Source organism: Mytilus californianus, unplaced genomic scaffold, assembly GCF_021869535.1.
Source record: "Mytilus californianus isolate M0D057914Y unplaced genomic scaffold, xbMytCali1.0.p SCAF_1, whole genome shotgun sequence".
Classification (NCBI taxonomy): Eukaryota; Metazoa; Mollusca; class Bivalvia; order Mytilida; family Mytilidae; genus Mytilus; species Mytilus californianus.
In genome coordinates this window covers 47,373,879-47,392,253 of record NW_026262581.1, presented here as the reverse complement: position 1 = coordinate 47,392,253, position 18,375 = coordinate 47,373,879, and the positions used below count along the sequence as shown (strand labels likewise).

Sequence of the window (18,375 nt, the reverse complement as noted above, 5' to 3'; positions counted from 1 at the left end):
AGTGCACTTGAATTCAAAGATCAAGAAATTAAATGAAACACAAAATATCCATAGTAAAAGTGTACAAGCGATATTGCATATTCATTCAAAATCAAACTCTTAAAATCAAAATAATACTTTATTGGTGCTCTGTTCTTTAATGAAATTAACGTTTGTATGCGTATAGAAATGAACATACACAATACGTTTTATGCATTTTAACGTGGTAGTGATAACGGGCATATTATTTACCAGTCTTTGTTCTTGTTTGGGATAGAAGTAGTAAATATCAAAGTCATTTATTTGAACCGACCGAATATCGACCTGACGTACTCCAGTACTATGCAAGACGAGCAAGACACCACTGATACGGTAGTTTACGGAAATATTCTGGACCATGAATAGGACAAGGTAGCCAGAGAAACCACAAAAAACTAGAGTCATGTCTGTCTCCTATTCAGGCAAGAACGATATTTAGTAGGGTGTCCAGTGTCCAAAAAGTCCTCTAGTTAACAAGTTTAAGTTAACGGAATAACACACGGCTACATTGTTTTGCAAACTATAGGAAAATCATTATATTTTACAATCATGATTATCGTCGTAAGTTCCCGTGGTCGCGATTTTTTAAATTTCGGGTTTTTACAGGGTACCCACGGATACCGTATTGTACGGGGAAGGGAATCTTTAACATGAAATATAAAATTATTGCGCTCTTTGTTGGTTGTTAAAATAGTACTCATAATAAAGTTTTTATACAAAATATATCACATAACGAAAGCGGAAAGTATTTAAGTGATTTTAATATAAGTATTTCAGCATTTTAGTACGACTAAAATTATACCCGAAATTTACCACATTTTCATCAAAAGCAAAATTATTACGTGTATCATCACGATATTTTTGTACTCTGATTAAAGCAATAAGACACAGTGCATGTGTGTGCCAAATTTCAAGGATGAAATAAAACTCGTTTTGAAGAAATTAACAATTAAAAACACAAATTAAGTCAACATTTTGGCATTGATTAAACACGGATTATCTCGTGCCATTAATCATTTTGTTGCTTACACTATAAGGTCATTAACAAGGACAGTGGTCACTCAATATATTTTTCATTTTTGCATTTTGTGTGATTGATTTATTTGTTTTAAATAGCCAGCTAACTTTGTAGATTGTAATTTTCTTTGGAGGAATATGTTTTGTGTCTGTTTTTCAGAACTTTAAACTTTTTTATTAATAGATATTTTTGTTATAATTGTAGTATAAGAATCAAATCGATCGGTTTCGTTTCACACCCGGAATATGGCACATCAAGTTTATGTTATGGTTTTGCATGGTGTTTTCGACCTAAATCCCCCTTTGTGTGAACGACAACAAAAATGTACCACCGTTCGTGCTATAAATTATACACCAGCAGACACAACTGCAGTAATTTCAAAGCTGAAAACCACTGAAGCCAATGACTAATATGTGCCCAGCATGCATGTTCAATCTATCTACTATGTTTCAAATTGGAATGGTTTTTTTTCTATGAAAATAATATAAGTGAAAAAAAAAGATCGGTAGTTTAAAATTATATGATCAGCTATAAAAGCCTCCGACAAGACAAATTGTGAAACAACCAAAACGAAAAAACTAACGGTCTCATTTATGACCAAAAGAAAACAGATACAACAGACAGCGACCAACGACAACAACTGAATTGCAGGCTCCTAATTTTGAATTGACACATACAGAATTTGGCGGGGTTAAACATGTTTGTGATCCTTCGACCCTCCCCTTACCTGAACAATGATATAACAACACAACACAATAACAATCTGCAAAAAAACAATTGGAAATGGCTTGATTCATCAAATCGGTATGAAGCACAAAAACAACTAACATAAAGACAAAAGACACAAAGTACCGATCTAATAGCACTCGCCGCTATGGTACGAACATTTTATATTCAGAGAAAAAGGGGTTGGGGGATGGCGACAGGAGGATTTTTTTTCCGGATTGACCATTTATTTTCACCTGTTGCTACGCATGCTTATTTTTTTCCGCCACTTTGCTGCGCGAAAATTTATTTTTACTTTTGTGCACATTTGTATCCTCAACTATCCTGCATTCCATATTGCTGAGTATTTATTTTCAACCCGTCTTGTGCAAAGTCATTTATTTTCAGTTCATACTAGGCCAAGTTATTCATTGTCAAAATCCTCCTCCCCTCCCCCCTTTGAAATCAAACGGTCATCCCCTTACAGAAAGCTAATGAAAGGACGTCATCAATAGTCTGAGAAAAGTTTGATCATAAAAATCATTAGTGTAAAAACTAAGATTATACTGGTAAAGCATGCTTTACTAACTGACAGTCTTAGAGAAAAGGATTATACATTCTTTATATGCCTGTCCTAAGTCAGGAACGAGCGGGTATTTGAGTGATTGTTGTTGGTTCATGTCTGCCATATTTTTTGGGTTTAAATTGTTTTGTTATAAATTAGACCGTTAGTTTTCTCAAATGAATGGTTTCAAATTTTTCATATCGGGGCCTTTAATAGCCGACCGTACGGTGTGGGTTTTTCTCATTATTGATGGCTGTACGGTTGCCTATAATTGCTTACTTCCACTTCATTTGAACTTTGATAGACAGTTGTCAAATTCATACCACATCTCCTTATTTTTATATTATACAACAAGTATTATATAAAATTAACATTATCAATGTTCCATGTAAATGCGGTAAGGTCAGATGAACTCTGCCACAAAGACATGTACACCTTGCTATCATTCCATACACCAAATATATTTGACCCACTACTTATAGTATCTGAGATACAGACTTGACCACTGAAACTTAACCTTGTTCACTGATCCATGAAATGAGGTCGAGGTCAGGTGAATCATGTTTGGCGGACATGTAGACCGTGCAAGGATACCTTATGTTAGTATCCAAATATAGTTATCCTAGAACTCATGATAAGTGAGACATACACATGACGAAAAAAAGCTATACAGTTTTTTAACAGTCGCTGAACCATGAAAATGAGGTTAAGGACAATGATTATATGACTGACGGGAACTTTGTACTTGCGTCGAATGCGATTTATAAAAGAACAACTGTATTTAGCTATCTAACCTAGACCTGGTCGGTGAGCTTTAAACTTAACAGTAGACAATGAAACGTAATAGCTACTTCTAGTTTCGGCGGTTTTTCCATGTTGTTTTAATCTGATTAAAATTCTGATATATATTAACTGGTGTACTCGTATATATAAGCTCATATGTGGATAACGAAACAGAGATCTATATTTTGATTAGATTGATGTTGTTTAGAAGTGTTTGTAAACAATCTAATTAAAATATAGATCTCGGATTTCGTTATACTACGTTATACTACATACGAAGATCTAACAACTACCCGTATAAGGTTTCACTTCTGAAGGATTTTGCATGTGACTTTTTCAACCAATCAGAATTCTAGTTATCCAATCTGAACAGCGCACGCGGAACATATTTACTTGAATGAGGTTCATAGAAAGGTCCCGAGGGTATCCAAAAATAAAAACAATGGGACTTAAAATTTATCGCTTCGATTGTTAATCGTTTGGAAATAGTTTTTAAATTTCTTTCGTCGTCATATTGTAACTATAGCCATGAATATTTGAAATATGTGACGTTTGTCAAAGTTTTCAGATGTGCCTCATATGCTTTATGACTTGAGGTCGGATCGTAATCGTGGAAATTAAAGAGTACAGTAAACACTGTTAAACTGTACACTATAGCACTGCCAGTGGCGGATCCAGGGGGGGGGGGTGTGGCTTCCGGGGGTTGGAATCCCCCTTTTTTTGCGGATCAATGCATTTGAATGGGGACATATAGTTGGAACCCCCCCTCTTTATCCTGGGTTAGGAACCCCTCCCCCCTTTTATAAATGGCTGGATCCTCCCCTGACTGCTTCCCTCTGCCAGACGTGGATCAAGGATTTTGATAAGGGGGTGCAAACAATGCATAGTTTGAATGGGACATGTAAAAAGTCTAAGCATTGATAAACCATACATATATATGTTTAGCGCCACAAGCACCCCCCTCGGCTTGCATACAAGAAAAAAAAAACTGTCCTCTATTAGCTGCTCTGGTGAAGTTTTTTTTAGCTCAGTTGGTCGAGTCTACTAGAGAGGTGCCTTACTGTACGAATTTTTGTCAGGGGTGGGGGCTCTTTTATTTTGTATCTAGTAAGAAAAAAATCTTAGGTAGTAGGCTATATATTTAAATACATGTGTATTTCCTATACAATTCCCATGCTGTAGCAGATACATATATACAAAAAACCAATCCTAGTCTATCATTGACATAATAATTGATAAATAAAATTCGAACTTGATCTGTAACTTGTCATGATAAAACAATACACCAAAAATCAAATCAATATCTTCAAGCACGAAGAAAAAAAGTGTGGAAAACTGATTTGCCAGACTGACGGATGGACAGACAGACGGACGGACGGAGTGCAAACCTACTTTGACGGTAGGGGACTAATAACCAGGCATTTTGTAATATCAATATATGATTTAGATAGCTGCAATCCAAGTTAATTTGAAAAAAGTTATATAGGGAGCTACCATTTGATTTTTAGGGGGGGGGGGGGGGGGGGGGGGCGGGGCTAGGATGAAATTTGAAAAAAATAGGCAGGACAGGAGTTTTGAGTAAAACAAAGGCAGGATGAGACACTTGCAAAAAAAAAAAGTCAAGCCACACTTAAAAATATTTTGGTTTGCCCAAACCCTACCCAAAGGTAGAGACAGTGGGTAGGTAGGTAGGCATTTTCTTTTTTTTCTCTAAAGAGTAATTGAAGTGTCAGATGATTTTTAGTCTTCATGCCTATCTGATTAAAAAAAAAACTTTTTCACATCAGGACAGTAAAAGATTTTGAGTAGGCAGCTATTATATGGGTAGATAGGGTTAAGGCAAACAAACATATTCTTTTTTATGGCCTCAGGATGACAATTTAGGTAAAAAAAAAAATCAGGATAAACTTAAAAAAAAAGGCAGGACCGAATAGAGTGAAAAATAAAAAGGCAGGACAGATATTACAACTAAAAAAAATGCAGGACAAAATTTTTCATCCTAGCCCCCCCCCCCCCCCCCCCCATAAAAATCAAATGGTAGCTCCCTTAGTCCAAAATGAAATTTTAGCTTTTTTTACCTTTTAATCAAATTTTTAAATTTGAAAGCAATAAACTAAATTATCAATAACCTGTCATTTTTTAAGATCAATATATACTTGACATAGAAGGGCTGCAGAAGTCCATATGCAGAATATAGTGGCCCTATTGCTTCAAAGTGTCTGCAAAATAGACCAAAATCACAAATAATAAATCATGAAAAAGGTCAAGGTCAGAAAAAAATGCCTGTGTCGGACATGTTCACCTTAAAATCATTCCATACACCAAATGTAGAGGCCTTATTGCTAGTTTGAGAAATAGACTTAACCACAACAACTAAAGAATGAACCATGAAAAAGAGGTCAAGGTTCGATAAAAACTGCTAGTCCAAAATGCACATGTACATCTAACAATTATTCTATACACCAAATATAGTTGACCTATTGCTTATAGAAATCTGAGATAATACATTTGTAAAGTGAAAAATTTCAAATGAGAAAAAAAAGCATAATTTTTAATCAAGCAGTCACTGAACCATAAAAATTAGGTCAAGGACAATGGACATTTGTTGGACAGAAACTTAGTGACTACACATATAAGGTACACAAAAATGTATCTGTGTACAAGGTATAAAACATCCAGGTCATCTATCTTCTGAAATATCAAACTTTATTCAAATAGTTTATGCTGCTGCACGATTATGCTGATTGTAATCCCTAAGTGTCACATTTTGCAACAATGGTCTCAGGTGACACAAAAACTATTTCATTAAATTCAATCACATTTCATGTGCCTGTACCAAGTATAAACCCTGTTGTATACTTGTAGTACATGTTGCATGGCTTATAGTTTTTATTTTTTTATTTTTAGAATTGTGTATTAAATGCATATGACAGATCTATATAAAATAGATGTGGTACATTTTTGTACATGCAGTGATGTGATGTACATGTACATGAATGATTATCACAGACACAATGAACAAGATATTTCTGCTGAATTTGTTCACTACTTTTATAGACACATTAAAGAGTAGAGCTTGACATATTGCATAGACAATTGCCTTTCCTTCTATTGAAGCCTTATATATACATGTAGGTTTCATTCTAGATGTCATTTAGTTATTTTTTGCTATTTTAGTTGCTGTTGGTCTATAACAAAGCAGGGTTATTATTCACATCACATAAACATATTCTTGTCCTGAATATGCATATTAATTTGCCACTAGACTGTAAGCAGCTATCCATCATCATTAACATATATATAAACGTTTCATGTATAGTATCTCTTCTTGTTCATATGTAAACTTTGACCTACTGCTTTATATACATTGTGTAGAATCTGAGAAATGGAATTAACCACAATATATATTAATTTGCACAAAAAAATAACCTTAATCACTGATGGGTAAAATGAGGTTGGGGTCACATGAACACCGTCTTTTGTTTGATTTTATTTTTACCTAATGTATATACCTTAATTTTTTATTTAGATATCTGTAGACTTATAAGTTGAAACAAGAGTGCACACGCTGAAATGTCTCACCTACTATACTGACCATTGATTTTATGTTGATAGTCCTACTTATAAAGTTTTACTACAAGTATCACATTAACATTTATGATCCAAGAAAATGAGGTCAAGGTCAGATAAACCAAGGCAGAAATACATGTACACCTTTAATACAATCATTCCATACACAGAATATAGATGACCTATTGCTTGTAGTATAAAACAAACAGACCAAACCATGGAAATTCCATATGGACCAATGAACCATGAAAATGAAGTCAAGGTCAGATGATACCTACCAGACATACATACATGCATACACCTTACAATCATTCCTTACACCAAATATAGTTGACATATTGCTTAAAGTTTAAGAGAAACAGACCAAAACACAAAAGCTTAACATTGAGCAATGAACCGTGAAAATTAGGTCAAGGTCAAATAATACCTGCCAGACTGATATGTACATTGTAAAATATTTCCATACACCAAATATAGTTGACCTACTGCATACAGTATTAGATCAAAGCACGAAAGCGCTGTAAAGGCAGTTAATTACAGGTTGTGTGTATTTTAAGTCCAGTTATATCATTATCTTGCATAGTACAGGTAGCTTTCAGTATTTTAGATTTAGAGTTCTCTAATGATATTGAAAAAGTTTTATGAATGTCATATTCTGAGCACTATATGAAGGCGATTGTTCTCACTTGTTTATGAACTAGTGCATTATGTCCAGTTTGTACCTTTTTTATCTATGTTTATAGTCAAATTAGTTATCAAAGGTACCAGGATTATAATTTAATACGCCAGACGTGTGTTTCGTCTACATAAGACTCATCAGTGACGTTCAGATCAAAATAGTAACAAAGCCAAACAAGTACAAAGTTGAAGAGCATTGAGGACCCAAAATTACAAAAAGTTGTGCCAAATACGGCTAAGGTAATCTATTCCTTGGATAAGAAAATCCTTAGTTTTTTCATTGGCAATCATAACACATCTCCTTATTTATATAATGATCTATATTCAACGACCTCAGGTACAAAAAAAATGTATGTAACTAAACTATGATGGGAAACCTTTGACTTCTTTCTTTATATAATCTTTTGATTTGGTACCATAGAACTATGTAGAGTAAATGTACATTGCAACGTGTCAACTCTTTCAACTCCAAGCAAAATTATATTTCCAAGCATAAAGTAATTTATGAATGAAATAAAATGCTCCGCTGGGGCGCAGCTTGATACGACCGCAGAGGTCGAACCCTGAACAGTTGGGGCAAGTATGAACACAACATTCAAGCTTGATTCAGCACTGAATTTGGATTGTAATTAAATATTTGACACAGCATAGGTTTCTGACACAGAATGAAAGTGGTCTAAGATACTTAAAAAAATTTAATTTACCTATTCAAACCATATCATTATTATTTGCTTTTATATATAAATCAGAAATAACCAATTTAAAATGGAAAATTTTAAAGAAAAAAAAGGAAAAAGAATCCCCCCCCCCCAAATTTTTTGAACCCCCTTATGATTCATCACCCCAAAACTCAATCCCAGCCTTCCCTTTGTGGTATGGTACCTTGCAGTACAATTTCAGAGAGATCCATACACTTGAACACAAGTTATTGTCTGGAAACTAGAAAAATGCTTGTTTTTTGGCCCCTTTTTGGTCCCAAATTCCTAAACGTTTAGGGCAATTACCCCCAAACTCAAACCCAGCTTTCCCTTTGTGATATGGAACCTTGTAGTACAATTTGATAAAGATCCATACACTTACACACAAGTTATTGCCATGAAACTAGAAAAATGCTTGTTTTTTGCCCCTTTTTGGCCCCTAATTCCTAAAATTTGGAGGCAATTACCCCCAAAATCAATCCCAGCATTCCCTTTGTGATATGGAACCATGTGATACAATGTCAGAGAGATCCATAGACTTACACACAAGTTATTGTCATGAAACTAGAAAAATGCTTGTTTTTTGCCCCTTTTTGGCCCCTAATTCCTAAAATTTGGAGGCAATTACCCCCAAAATCAATCTCAGCATTCCCTTTGTGGTATGGTACCTTGCAGTACAATTTCAGAGAGATCCATACACTTGAACACAAGTTATTGTCTGGAAACTAGAAAAATGCTTATTTTTGGCCCCTTATTCCTAAACTTTTTGGGCATTTACCCCCAAACTCAATTCCAGCTTTCCCTTTGTGATATGGAACCTTGTAGTACAATTTCATAAAGATCCATACACTTACACACAAGTTATTGCCATGAAACTAGAAAAATGCTTGTTTTGTGCCCCTTTTTGGCCCCTAATTCCTAAAATTTGGAGGCAATTACCCCCAAATTCAATCCCAGCATTCCCTTTGTGATATGGAACCTTGTGATACAATGTCAGAGAGATCCATAGACTTGCACACAAGTTATTGTCATGAAACTAGAAAAATGCTTGTTTTTTGCCCCTTTTTGGCCCCTAATTCCTAAAATTTGGAGGCAATTACCCCCAAAAATCAATCCCAGCATTCCCTTTGTGATATGGAACCTTGTGGTACAATGTCAGAGAGATCCATACACTTACACACAAGTTATGTCTGGAAGTTACAAAAATGCTTATTTTTGGCCCCTAATTCCTTAACTGTTGGTACCATAACCCCCAAAATCAATCCCCACTTTCCTTTTGTGGTATTGAACCTTATTTTAAAATTTCATTGAGATCCATTCACTTAAACTAAAGTTAGAGTTTGATGCGAAATTCCAACTACATTGAAAATCGACTAACAAATGACTAAAGTTAGAGTGCGAAAACTAATGTGTCTTCGGACGACAACGTCATACCAATATACGACCACAAAAATGTTTTTGCGGTCGTATAAAAAGGAGTTCTTAATTAAGAAATAAACTGATTCGCTGGGCAGAGCTGGATACACCCGCAGAGGTACTACCCTGAACAGCTGGGGCAAAAATGGACACAATATTCAAGCTTGATACAGGTCTGAATTTGGATTGTAATTAAATATTTGACATATTATAGTTTCTGAATAAATGTAGTCAATGAACTTGAAATCGGTTATATGAATTGAATTTATATTCAATTAAAGATTTCTTGCTGTTGTGCAATACACTATGCTGTTGTGCAATACTTAATAAATCTGTTGCCAGACTATAAACAAATAAAGTTCAATTTCTTCTCAATGTCATATTTGAAATTGATGAAAATCAATAGGGAGATTACATCAATAGCTATAAATAATTCACCACGGTTTCATGTGAACTGCTTAAAGCATTTTTGAGTTGTTGTCCAAAGACTGGAAAATCCCCCTTTTTTAATGAATAAAACCCCATAACTCAGAAATGTAAAATCTAAAATTTATAAAATTCTAAAGGGAGCTTACGGATTGATTATTTAGTCTTAGATGCAAGATTTTTTTATCAGTTGTTAGTGGCTTTGAACTAGCTGTCAGTAACTGCGAGTACTCTCAGATTTGTACTTAGTGTCTTTTTGTTGTTTGGATGTACAACTACCCGACCACGTCCACTTGTATTTGTATTTATCCATCTGATGAGTTTAGCCTCTTTCAACTGATTTTTATAGTTCTTTCTTATATTGTACTGTTACATCACTGTCCCAGGTTAGGGGAGGGTTGGGATCCCGCTAACATGTTTAAGCCCGCCACATTCTGTTTGTACATGTATGTGCCTGTCCCAAGTCAGGAGCCTATAAAAGTGTAATTCAGAGGTTGTCGTTTGTTTATGTGTTGCATATTTGTTATATTTGTTCATTTTTTTACATAAAATAGGCCGTTAGTTTTCTTGTTTGAATTGTTTTACATTGTCATTTCTGGGCCTTTTATAGCTGACTGTGCGGTATGGGCTTTGCTCATTGTTGAAGGCCGTACTGTGACCTATAGCTGTTAATTTCTGTGTCATTTGGTCTCTTGTGCATGTGTGGAGAGTTGTCTCATTGGCAATCATACCACATCTTCTTTTTTATATTTACATCAACAGATATAAAAAATTCACCAAAGTCAAGGTGAGACAACAAAACTTAGTTGTAAGATCTCTGAAATTTTTTACAGGGTACGAGTTTTTCTCATTGTTGGAGATTGTACGGTGACAGTAACACCTGTAACTGCTTAAACCCATTTCTTATGCACTTTAGTTTGATAAACTCACTGAATATCATACCACATCTCCTTATTTTTATATGCATTACAATTTACATGTGCATGTAATTGTAAATATATATATATCAGAACAAAATTCATTGCGTCACTTTTATTTATGCATCCTTTGGCACAATACAAGTTCTAAAATTACACAACATAAAACAACTAAATGTTATTTCAGATGAAAGTTTTGTTTCAGTTCCATTCATAGGATTTATTAGAATTTTGTATGTTTTGCCAAGTCCAATAATTCGCTCTATGTGACATAGAGACATAGTTGACTAAACCACCAGGTGTCGAACATTCAAGAATTTTCAGTGTTTCTGTTTTTATTTGATGAAAAGGTTGCCTGAGCTCTAGGAGCTTTAGGTTTTATCACGGGATATTCTGTGCTGTCAATAATAATCCAAGTCGTAGGAAACTTTAATTTGAAGTTGGATGGTGAAAAATACCTGACTAAACCACTAGATGGCCAAGTGTTAGCCTCACACCACTGTTTAGACATAAAAACAATCCATGTATACACAATATTCTTAACACTAGATTCAATCTAGAATCTAGACAGTTCAAAGTTGGTTGTATGATGCCTCAATTTCATCAAAGTCATAAAAAAACTGATTTTCAACTGACACCCTATCAATTTGAAAATATATGTATCTCAAACAATGTGCTGCTGGACCAAGTGTGGTCAAAACAAATAAAAATTTAGTATACAACTCTAAACCGGTATAAAAATGCATGGCTGTGTCACGTGTCTTCATTTCAAAATTCTCTGCTGAAAACATAGGCATTGATGGTGTTTGCGTAATTCCATCTGTGAAGCTCAACATTAGCTCGGCAGTTGGTGGTGGACAGTCATAAATCCTTTCTGCAGTATGAATGACTTCTTCAGGAAAACCAACTTTACAATTAAAACTTTCCTCTAGATTTCTACTACAATATTCATCAAGTTTAGTTCTTTTGTTTTCACAGGAAACTGCCCTGATTTTTCTTTTTGTGGACGATTCAGTCTCTTGCTTGGTCCAGGAAAATAGGCTGGGAATTGCAGTAGACTTAAGTCTCTGTATGGTGGGTTTGCGCCCTGAAAAAGGTTATAAAACATTAGTTTTTTTATAATTAAATGAAATTCCATTACAACGTATACTTTGTACTACCTGGCGAAATATTAACTAGATTTATTCATTACAATCTGGATAAAACTATGTTTGCCTGATTCAATGTATGTTATGTCAATCCAAAGGACAAACAATGAGAGACTTATGCAACAAACGTACATTGTTTGTACCTAAATAACTATAATATAGATGAGAGCATGTCATTATTTTGTTCCTGTTAACATTGTCATTGATATTTTTCAAGAAAGTCTATGAGGCATAGCTTATGCATTCCTGTCATTACTACATTAGCATAATTACTGCTAAAATAATTCTCAGTATGATATACCTCTTGTAAGAAATCATTATAATTGTAGCAATCACCAAAAAATCTCAAACAGATCACATTGAATCGTAATCCAAAAAATTATGACGTCTTGAATTACCCACCCCCTTTTATTCTAAAACGATAATTGCGGTTGTAAACAGACTTTGGTTTATTCGCATGGCGATTACATATATAACTATATATTTCACAAGGAAAATAGAGTTTTACCATGAATAGTTTCCTGCACGTAGTCTTTTTCAGTAAAACGTGCCTTGCAAACAACAGCTGATTGAGATGGACTCCACGATATCATCGTGTTCTCGTCCAATCTGCGTATGGGCCATGGCGTTGATCCAACTTTTCCTTCTTTTTAAGTCATTTGGAAATGCATGTCCTCCTCTTAAATGACATCCAGGTACACAACAACAAGTACTTGGCATCGTTAATTAAAAATATAACTGAAATAGTTGCACAGTGCAGAAACCGGAAGTAGAGGAACAGGATCCGCTACCACGGCGCCACCTATTCAGGAACGATAATTTGCTACTTTATATAACTGCGAAAATAACGTTAGACGGGTTCACGTGCATAAACAGAAATGCGCTTTAAATTGTATAATATAATTCATGTTCAGTCGACCTTTAATTATTATATCAACGACTGAAATGATTTATAAACATCTAGATTGCAGATAACACTCGAAATTAACCCGAGCTCTTTCTTCACGGAATTCAAATAATTCTTGTTTGTCAATCGGTTGACTGCTTATAATGCAAAATACTAATATATCAAAAGTTTTTAAAACTAACAAAACACAATGATCGTTTCTCTATTTCCCAATGTAAATGAAATGAAACAAAAAACATTTTATATCGCAATAAGAAGAGGAGAGAATTCAACATTTCCGGATCTACTTGGAGTCTAATGACCCCCCACGTAGATAAGTTGGATATCGCGGAAGGAAGGATTAACCCGGCAACTAGAAAGGCATTAAAGCACTGCCTTTAAAAAACAGACCAAAACACAAAAACTAAACTAGTACCACTGAACCATGAAAATGAGGTCAAGGTCAGATGACACCTGCCAGCTGGACATGTACACCTTACAATCATTACATACATGTACGCCAAATATAGTAGACCTATTGCTTATAGTATCTGAGATATGGACTTGACCATGAAAACTTAACCTTATTCACTGATCCATGAAACGAGGTCGAGGTCAAATGAAAACTGTCTGACAGGCATTAGGACCTTGCAAGGTACGCACATACCAAATATAGTTATCCAATTACTCATAATAAGAGAGAAATTAACATTACATGTACAAAAATTCTGAACTTTTTTTTCAAGTAGTCACTGAACCATGAAAATGAGGTCAATGACAATAGACATATGACAGACGGAAACTTCATATCATAAGGCATCTATATACAAAGTATGAAGCATCCAGATCTTCTACCTTCTGCAATATTAAGCTTTTAAGAAGTGAGTTAACGCCGCCGCATCACTATCCCTAATTACACAAAATTTAGATTATTTTTTAACTTTTGTGATAAAATGGTGATATACATGTATGTGCTCAGTTGATACAACATTTTACAATTTTCATGCATCTTGGGACTCGCAAGTTTTGAAAATGATGAGTCCAGACTGATTATGATGAGTCCAGGACTCGCCTTAATGAAAACCCGGGGCTCGACAAAAAATTGAGAGACAAGTTGAACCCCGTCTGACAACACATGTAAACCTTTGATCCCATACATGTATACCAAATATCGTATTACTTATAATATGCCACAAATTCACTTGATAAAATCACTACACATGTAGTTTTTTAAGGAGCACTGAACAATGAAAATGGAATAAGGACAATGGACATACGTCTTGACAGAAACTTCTAAACATAAGGATTCCTTATACATTATCATGATTATGATTTTAAGTATGACAAATCCATGATTTCTACCCTCTGAAATATAAAACTTCATATAAATAGTAAATGTTGTTGTCCGATTAGCATTTCATGTCTTGCATGTCTTGTATTCTGAAACTTTTGTCACAGACAGGACATAACTGGAGACCTTGGAGGAATTAAGCCTACTTAAACATGTTATAAGCCTCATGGTGATAGTCAGTAATTTATCTGGAGGAAAATGAACAAGGAAGATACAAAAAGTGAAGGTAGTCTTCAGTTCCAGAACAGACATAGTTGTCAGAAATTTTTTTTTTAATTATCTGGTTTATCCGTTCAAATAAAGACAGAAGAAATCTATCTATTACTAAAAATATAACTGTTCTGAACTGCATTTTATTTAATAGACGTATAGCACTGTCAACATGTACAATGTACCTGACAACAACCAAGCAACAATCTTTTAGTTCACAAGTACAACAGCTTGATCCATATGTGATCCAAAATGTGCAGAATGCTATTATGGTGGGAGGTTCAAATTCACTTTATACCCCGTACTTTTCAACTTTGAATATTATATCCTATATCACCTTCATTGCTGGTGATCATCATGTCATGTACATGTAGAACTTATTTTTAAACTTCTATAAATGGAAACCAGATTGGTCAAATATGTCTTCATAACGAGTTGAAAATATGGAATGTCTTGGACTAGGTACTGTGGCTTCCAAAGGTTTAAAGATTGTCTGATGGTCTTAAATCTGTATTGTATATGACTGTTACATGTATAAATGAAAAAGGCTTTTATATCTTTGCTTTTGTACAGACATCATTGACATTTATATTAGCAAACAATTTGCGTTTCCTGGCATATCTATTTGTTTGGCGGCTGAACATTTCCAAATGCATGTTTCATGTTTTTCACATCCTTTTTAGTTTTCTGATGAAAATGCTGTTGCTTCCAGTTGATACAGATTCTATAGCTGAGCCTGTGTCTGGCCATTTCTTTATGTCTAGCATGTGTGTGAATTATTCACAGTGACTCTCAATTTCATTTCCCCAAACTTTCTGTGTCTGATTCCTTTCAATGAAGCTATATAGACCAGGGAAGAATGTCTGCTCCTGAAACATGTGAAATATCAATTTAAATATATTTATGGAATATTCTGATTTCAAAACAATGCTGACTCCATTATAAAGCTTATTTAAGATTATTTAACATCCGTTTCAGAGGAACTAATTTAATTTTTTTCTTTAATAATTATTACTAGCTTTTCCAGACTAAAAGATGAAGAAAAAATGTACATGCATGTTTGTTTAGGTTTTCCCTACCTACATGTACATACCCTGTTACTTAATACTAGTGTTTATTCAAACACATTTTAATTGATATGTTCCTCTGGTTAATGACAGAATGTTTTATTAAATAAATGTTACTTACAGATATACATGTAAGTTATCTAAAAGTAAATTTATAAATTGACACTGTGAATCCATTTCTAGGATCCACATCTTCTTATCTTTGAACATTTTTTGGGGAAATAAAAACACTGGCCCTTGAGTAATCCTTTTTGGGATTAGTCCTTGAGGTGTGGATTCCCTAATCAAATTTGTACGTACATGTATTTATTATCAGAATCTGTACACAAATCTTTAAACTTGTATTTCATTTCATTTCACATTTTTTACTTTTTGTTTAGCATCATCATTTCCAGACATTAATCTTATAAGATACCTATTGATTTTGTTTGATGGTTGGTTGTTTTCTGAACAATTTAACATACATGTATGTACTATGATAGAGATAGCCTCGTCTGTCTTGTTCTATATATTGATCAAGTATATGTATTAGACATGTTGAATTTAAAGATAGAGTATTCTATCAGTCAAGAGCATAATTACTTAATCAAGTCTTCAAAATTATTTATACTAGTAATGTTACAAATGAAAACAAAGCAGTGGCGGACCCAGAAATTTTCTTCATTATGGGGGCCTGTACAGCCATGCTTCAGTGATTCCCTATATAAACAACCAAATTTTTCCAAAAAAGGGGGCCTGAGCCCCCCCTCTAAATCCGCCTCTGCAAAGTTACTCAATCCTGTAGTTAAAGCTAAATATTTGAGTATAAAAGACTACAATAAATGGGGAATGTGTCCATAGGACACAGATGATGCCCACTCTTGCAGATCATATAAAGTTATAAAACGACATAACTGAAGAATGGTAAAAGTGATGCTACCCAAATTTGTGCTTGATCTGAGTTTTTTTGGTAATAAGTATATATTGTGTATAAGTTTCATAACATTTGGTTGAGGCAAACTAAAGTTAGAGAATGGAAACGAAAAATTCAGCAATTATACCATTTGTTCTGGAACGGTTAAAGTAACACTTTTTGCCTCTTTCAACTGATTTTTATAGTTCGTTCTTATATTGTACTGTTACACCACTGTCCCAGGTTAGGGGGAGGGTTGGGATCCCGCTAACATGTTTAACCCTGCCACATTCTGTATGTATGTGCCTGTCCCAAGTCAGGAGCCTGTAATTCAGTGGTTGTTGTTTGTTTATGTGTTACATACTTGTTATTCGTTCGTTTTTTTTGTACATAAATTAGGCCGTTAGTTTTTCTCGTTTGATTGTTTTACATTGTCATTTCGGGGCCTTTTATAGCTGACTGTGCGATATGGGCTTTGCTCATTGTTGAAGGCTGTACGGTGACCTATAGTTGTTAATTTCTGTGTCATTTGGTCTCTTGTGGAGAGTTGTCTCATTGGCAATAATACCACATCTTTTTTATATGTACATAAACAGGATGAAGTTATTTTTCTCACAAAGCATTAAACTAATATTTAATGAACACTGAAACACTAATTGCCATTCTGACCCACTGTAGCCAGTCCAAGAATAGTGAACAATTAATTTCTTTCTTGGCAGAAAATTTCCCCTAACAATTATCTGGAGCACCACATGATATCAACATGTGTCAGTGTGTGACAGAAGTAAAAAAAGTATGCTGATATTAAAACTTCTTCTGCATGTGCTGGCATAAGTATACATGTATATCTTTGCAAGTACACAGTAGAATATCATTAATAAGATGACATTATGATTTATATACTATTACCAATGAATTTAGATTGATCTGATCCCATATCTTCATTGACTTTGTAAATTATAATTGTTTGGTAGGAGAATTAGGAGAATGAAGACTTGCCATGCATTTTCTGGGATATTGTCATGTTTTTTTAAAGTACACTGTGAATCCTCCACAAAGATTTTTTTTAATTAACACTCGAGAAGTTGCCCAATGATAGAAAAATGTCAACCTTTAATACTCTATTTTCGAGAATTTACCTTTGAATGCAGACTTGATTATCGGGTAGCAGATATCTGGTATGTAAACTCTTTCCATAGCCCGTTTGAAGCATGTTGGAAGCCTGACCATGCAATCTTTGATTTCCAAAATTTGTCTCTTCTCAAATTTCAATTCTTTCACTTTGTACTAAGGCAAAATTTCAGTTAATGCATTTTCTATGTTGTTTTTCCATTTCTACGTCGCCATCTTCAACATGTTCCTAGGTCGCGTTTATAAGGAGCATTCTGATTGGTCGATATAAATACTTTCTGGGGTCAAATATTACGTTATATAAGGTCACAAAAGTGAAACCTTGTAGGGTACTTGTTAGATCTTCGTATGTAGTATAACGTAGTATAACGAAATCCGAGATCTATATTTTAATTAGATTGGTTTGTAAACTACATCGATGCCTGTACATAGCCCTCTTTTTGTACATAATCTTTAACTTCATGTCAATTTTAGGCCAATTGATGGTCAATAAGTTATATAAGTGTGATTAACCTGTTTCTAATTGTCATTTTGTTTCATATTTTTAACAGACAACCCTCCCCCTTTTTCACCGTTTGCAGTATTTCTTATTCCTACAAAGCAAAGATGTACTCAGACCTGCTAATTCGATCCATTCTGCGTTAATATTACACCAGTTTTGGAACTAAGTACAATTTGATGTGCTTCCACACTCACCAAAAGAAATTTGGATATTTACCCAGAAAATCATAACGAACATCTTCTATCGAAAAGACGGAAAAATAACATTTTGGGAGGGCAACTTATTAATGTTAATATATAAAAAACATCTCTAGAGATAACTTGTATCGAATCTTATGTAAATATTCCGAATTTGGAAATTTTAATAGGTCAAGGTCACTGTTATTTAACAGCTG

The 18,375-nt window shown here is 34.3% G+C and overlaps 1 protein-coding gene and 1 long non-coding RNA gene across 2 annotated transcripts; both read right to left on the bottom strand.

Moving 5' to 3' along the window:
• Positions 1 to 10,894: 10,894 nt before the first annotated feature.
• LOC127704504 (uncharacterized) lies at positions 10,895 to 13,233 on the bottom strand. Its single transcript, XM_052208599.1, has 2 exons — positions 12,451 to 13,233; positions 10,895 to 11,881 (listed from the first exon to the last, which is right to left on the bottom strand). Exons 1-2 carry the CDS (start codon positions 12,533 to 12,535, stop codon positions 11,367 to 11,369), a joined length of 600 nt encoding a protein of 199 aa, XP_052064559.1. The 5' UTR covers positions 12,536 to 13,233; the 3' UTR covers positions 10,895 to 11,366.
• A 1,279-nt stretch (positions 13,234 to 14,512) lies between these two features.
• LOC127704570 (uncharacterized) lies at positions 14,513 to 17,874 on the bottom strand. The gene is made up of 2 exons (XR_007983368.1): positions 17,488 to 17,874; positions 14,513 to 15,258 (listed from the first exon to the last, which is right to left on the bottom strand). It is a non-coding gene; the product is annotated as an uncharacterized LOC127704570 (long non-coding RNA).
• Between the last annotated feature and the right edge of the window lie 501 nt (positions 17,875 to 18,375).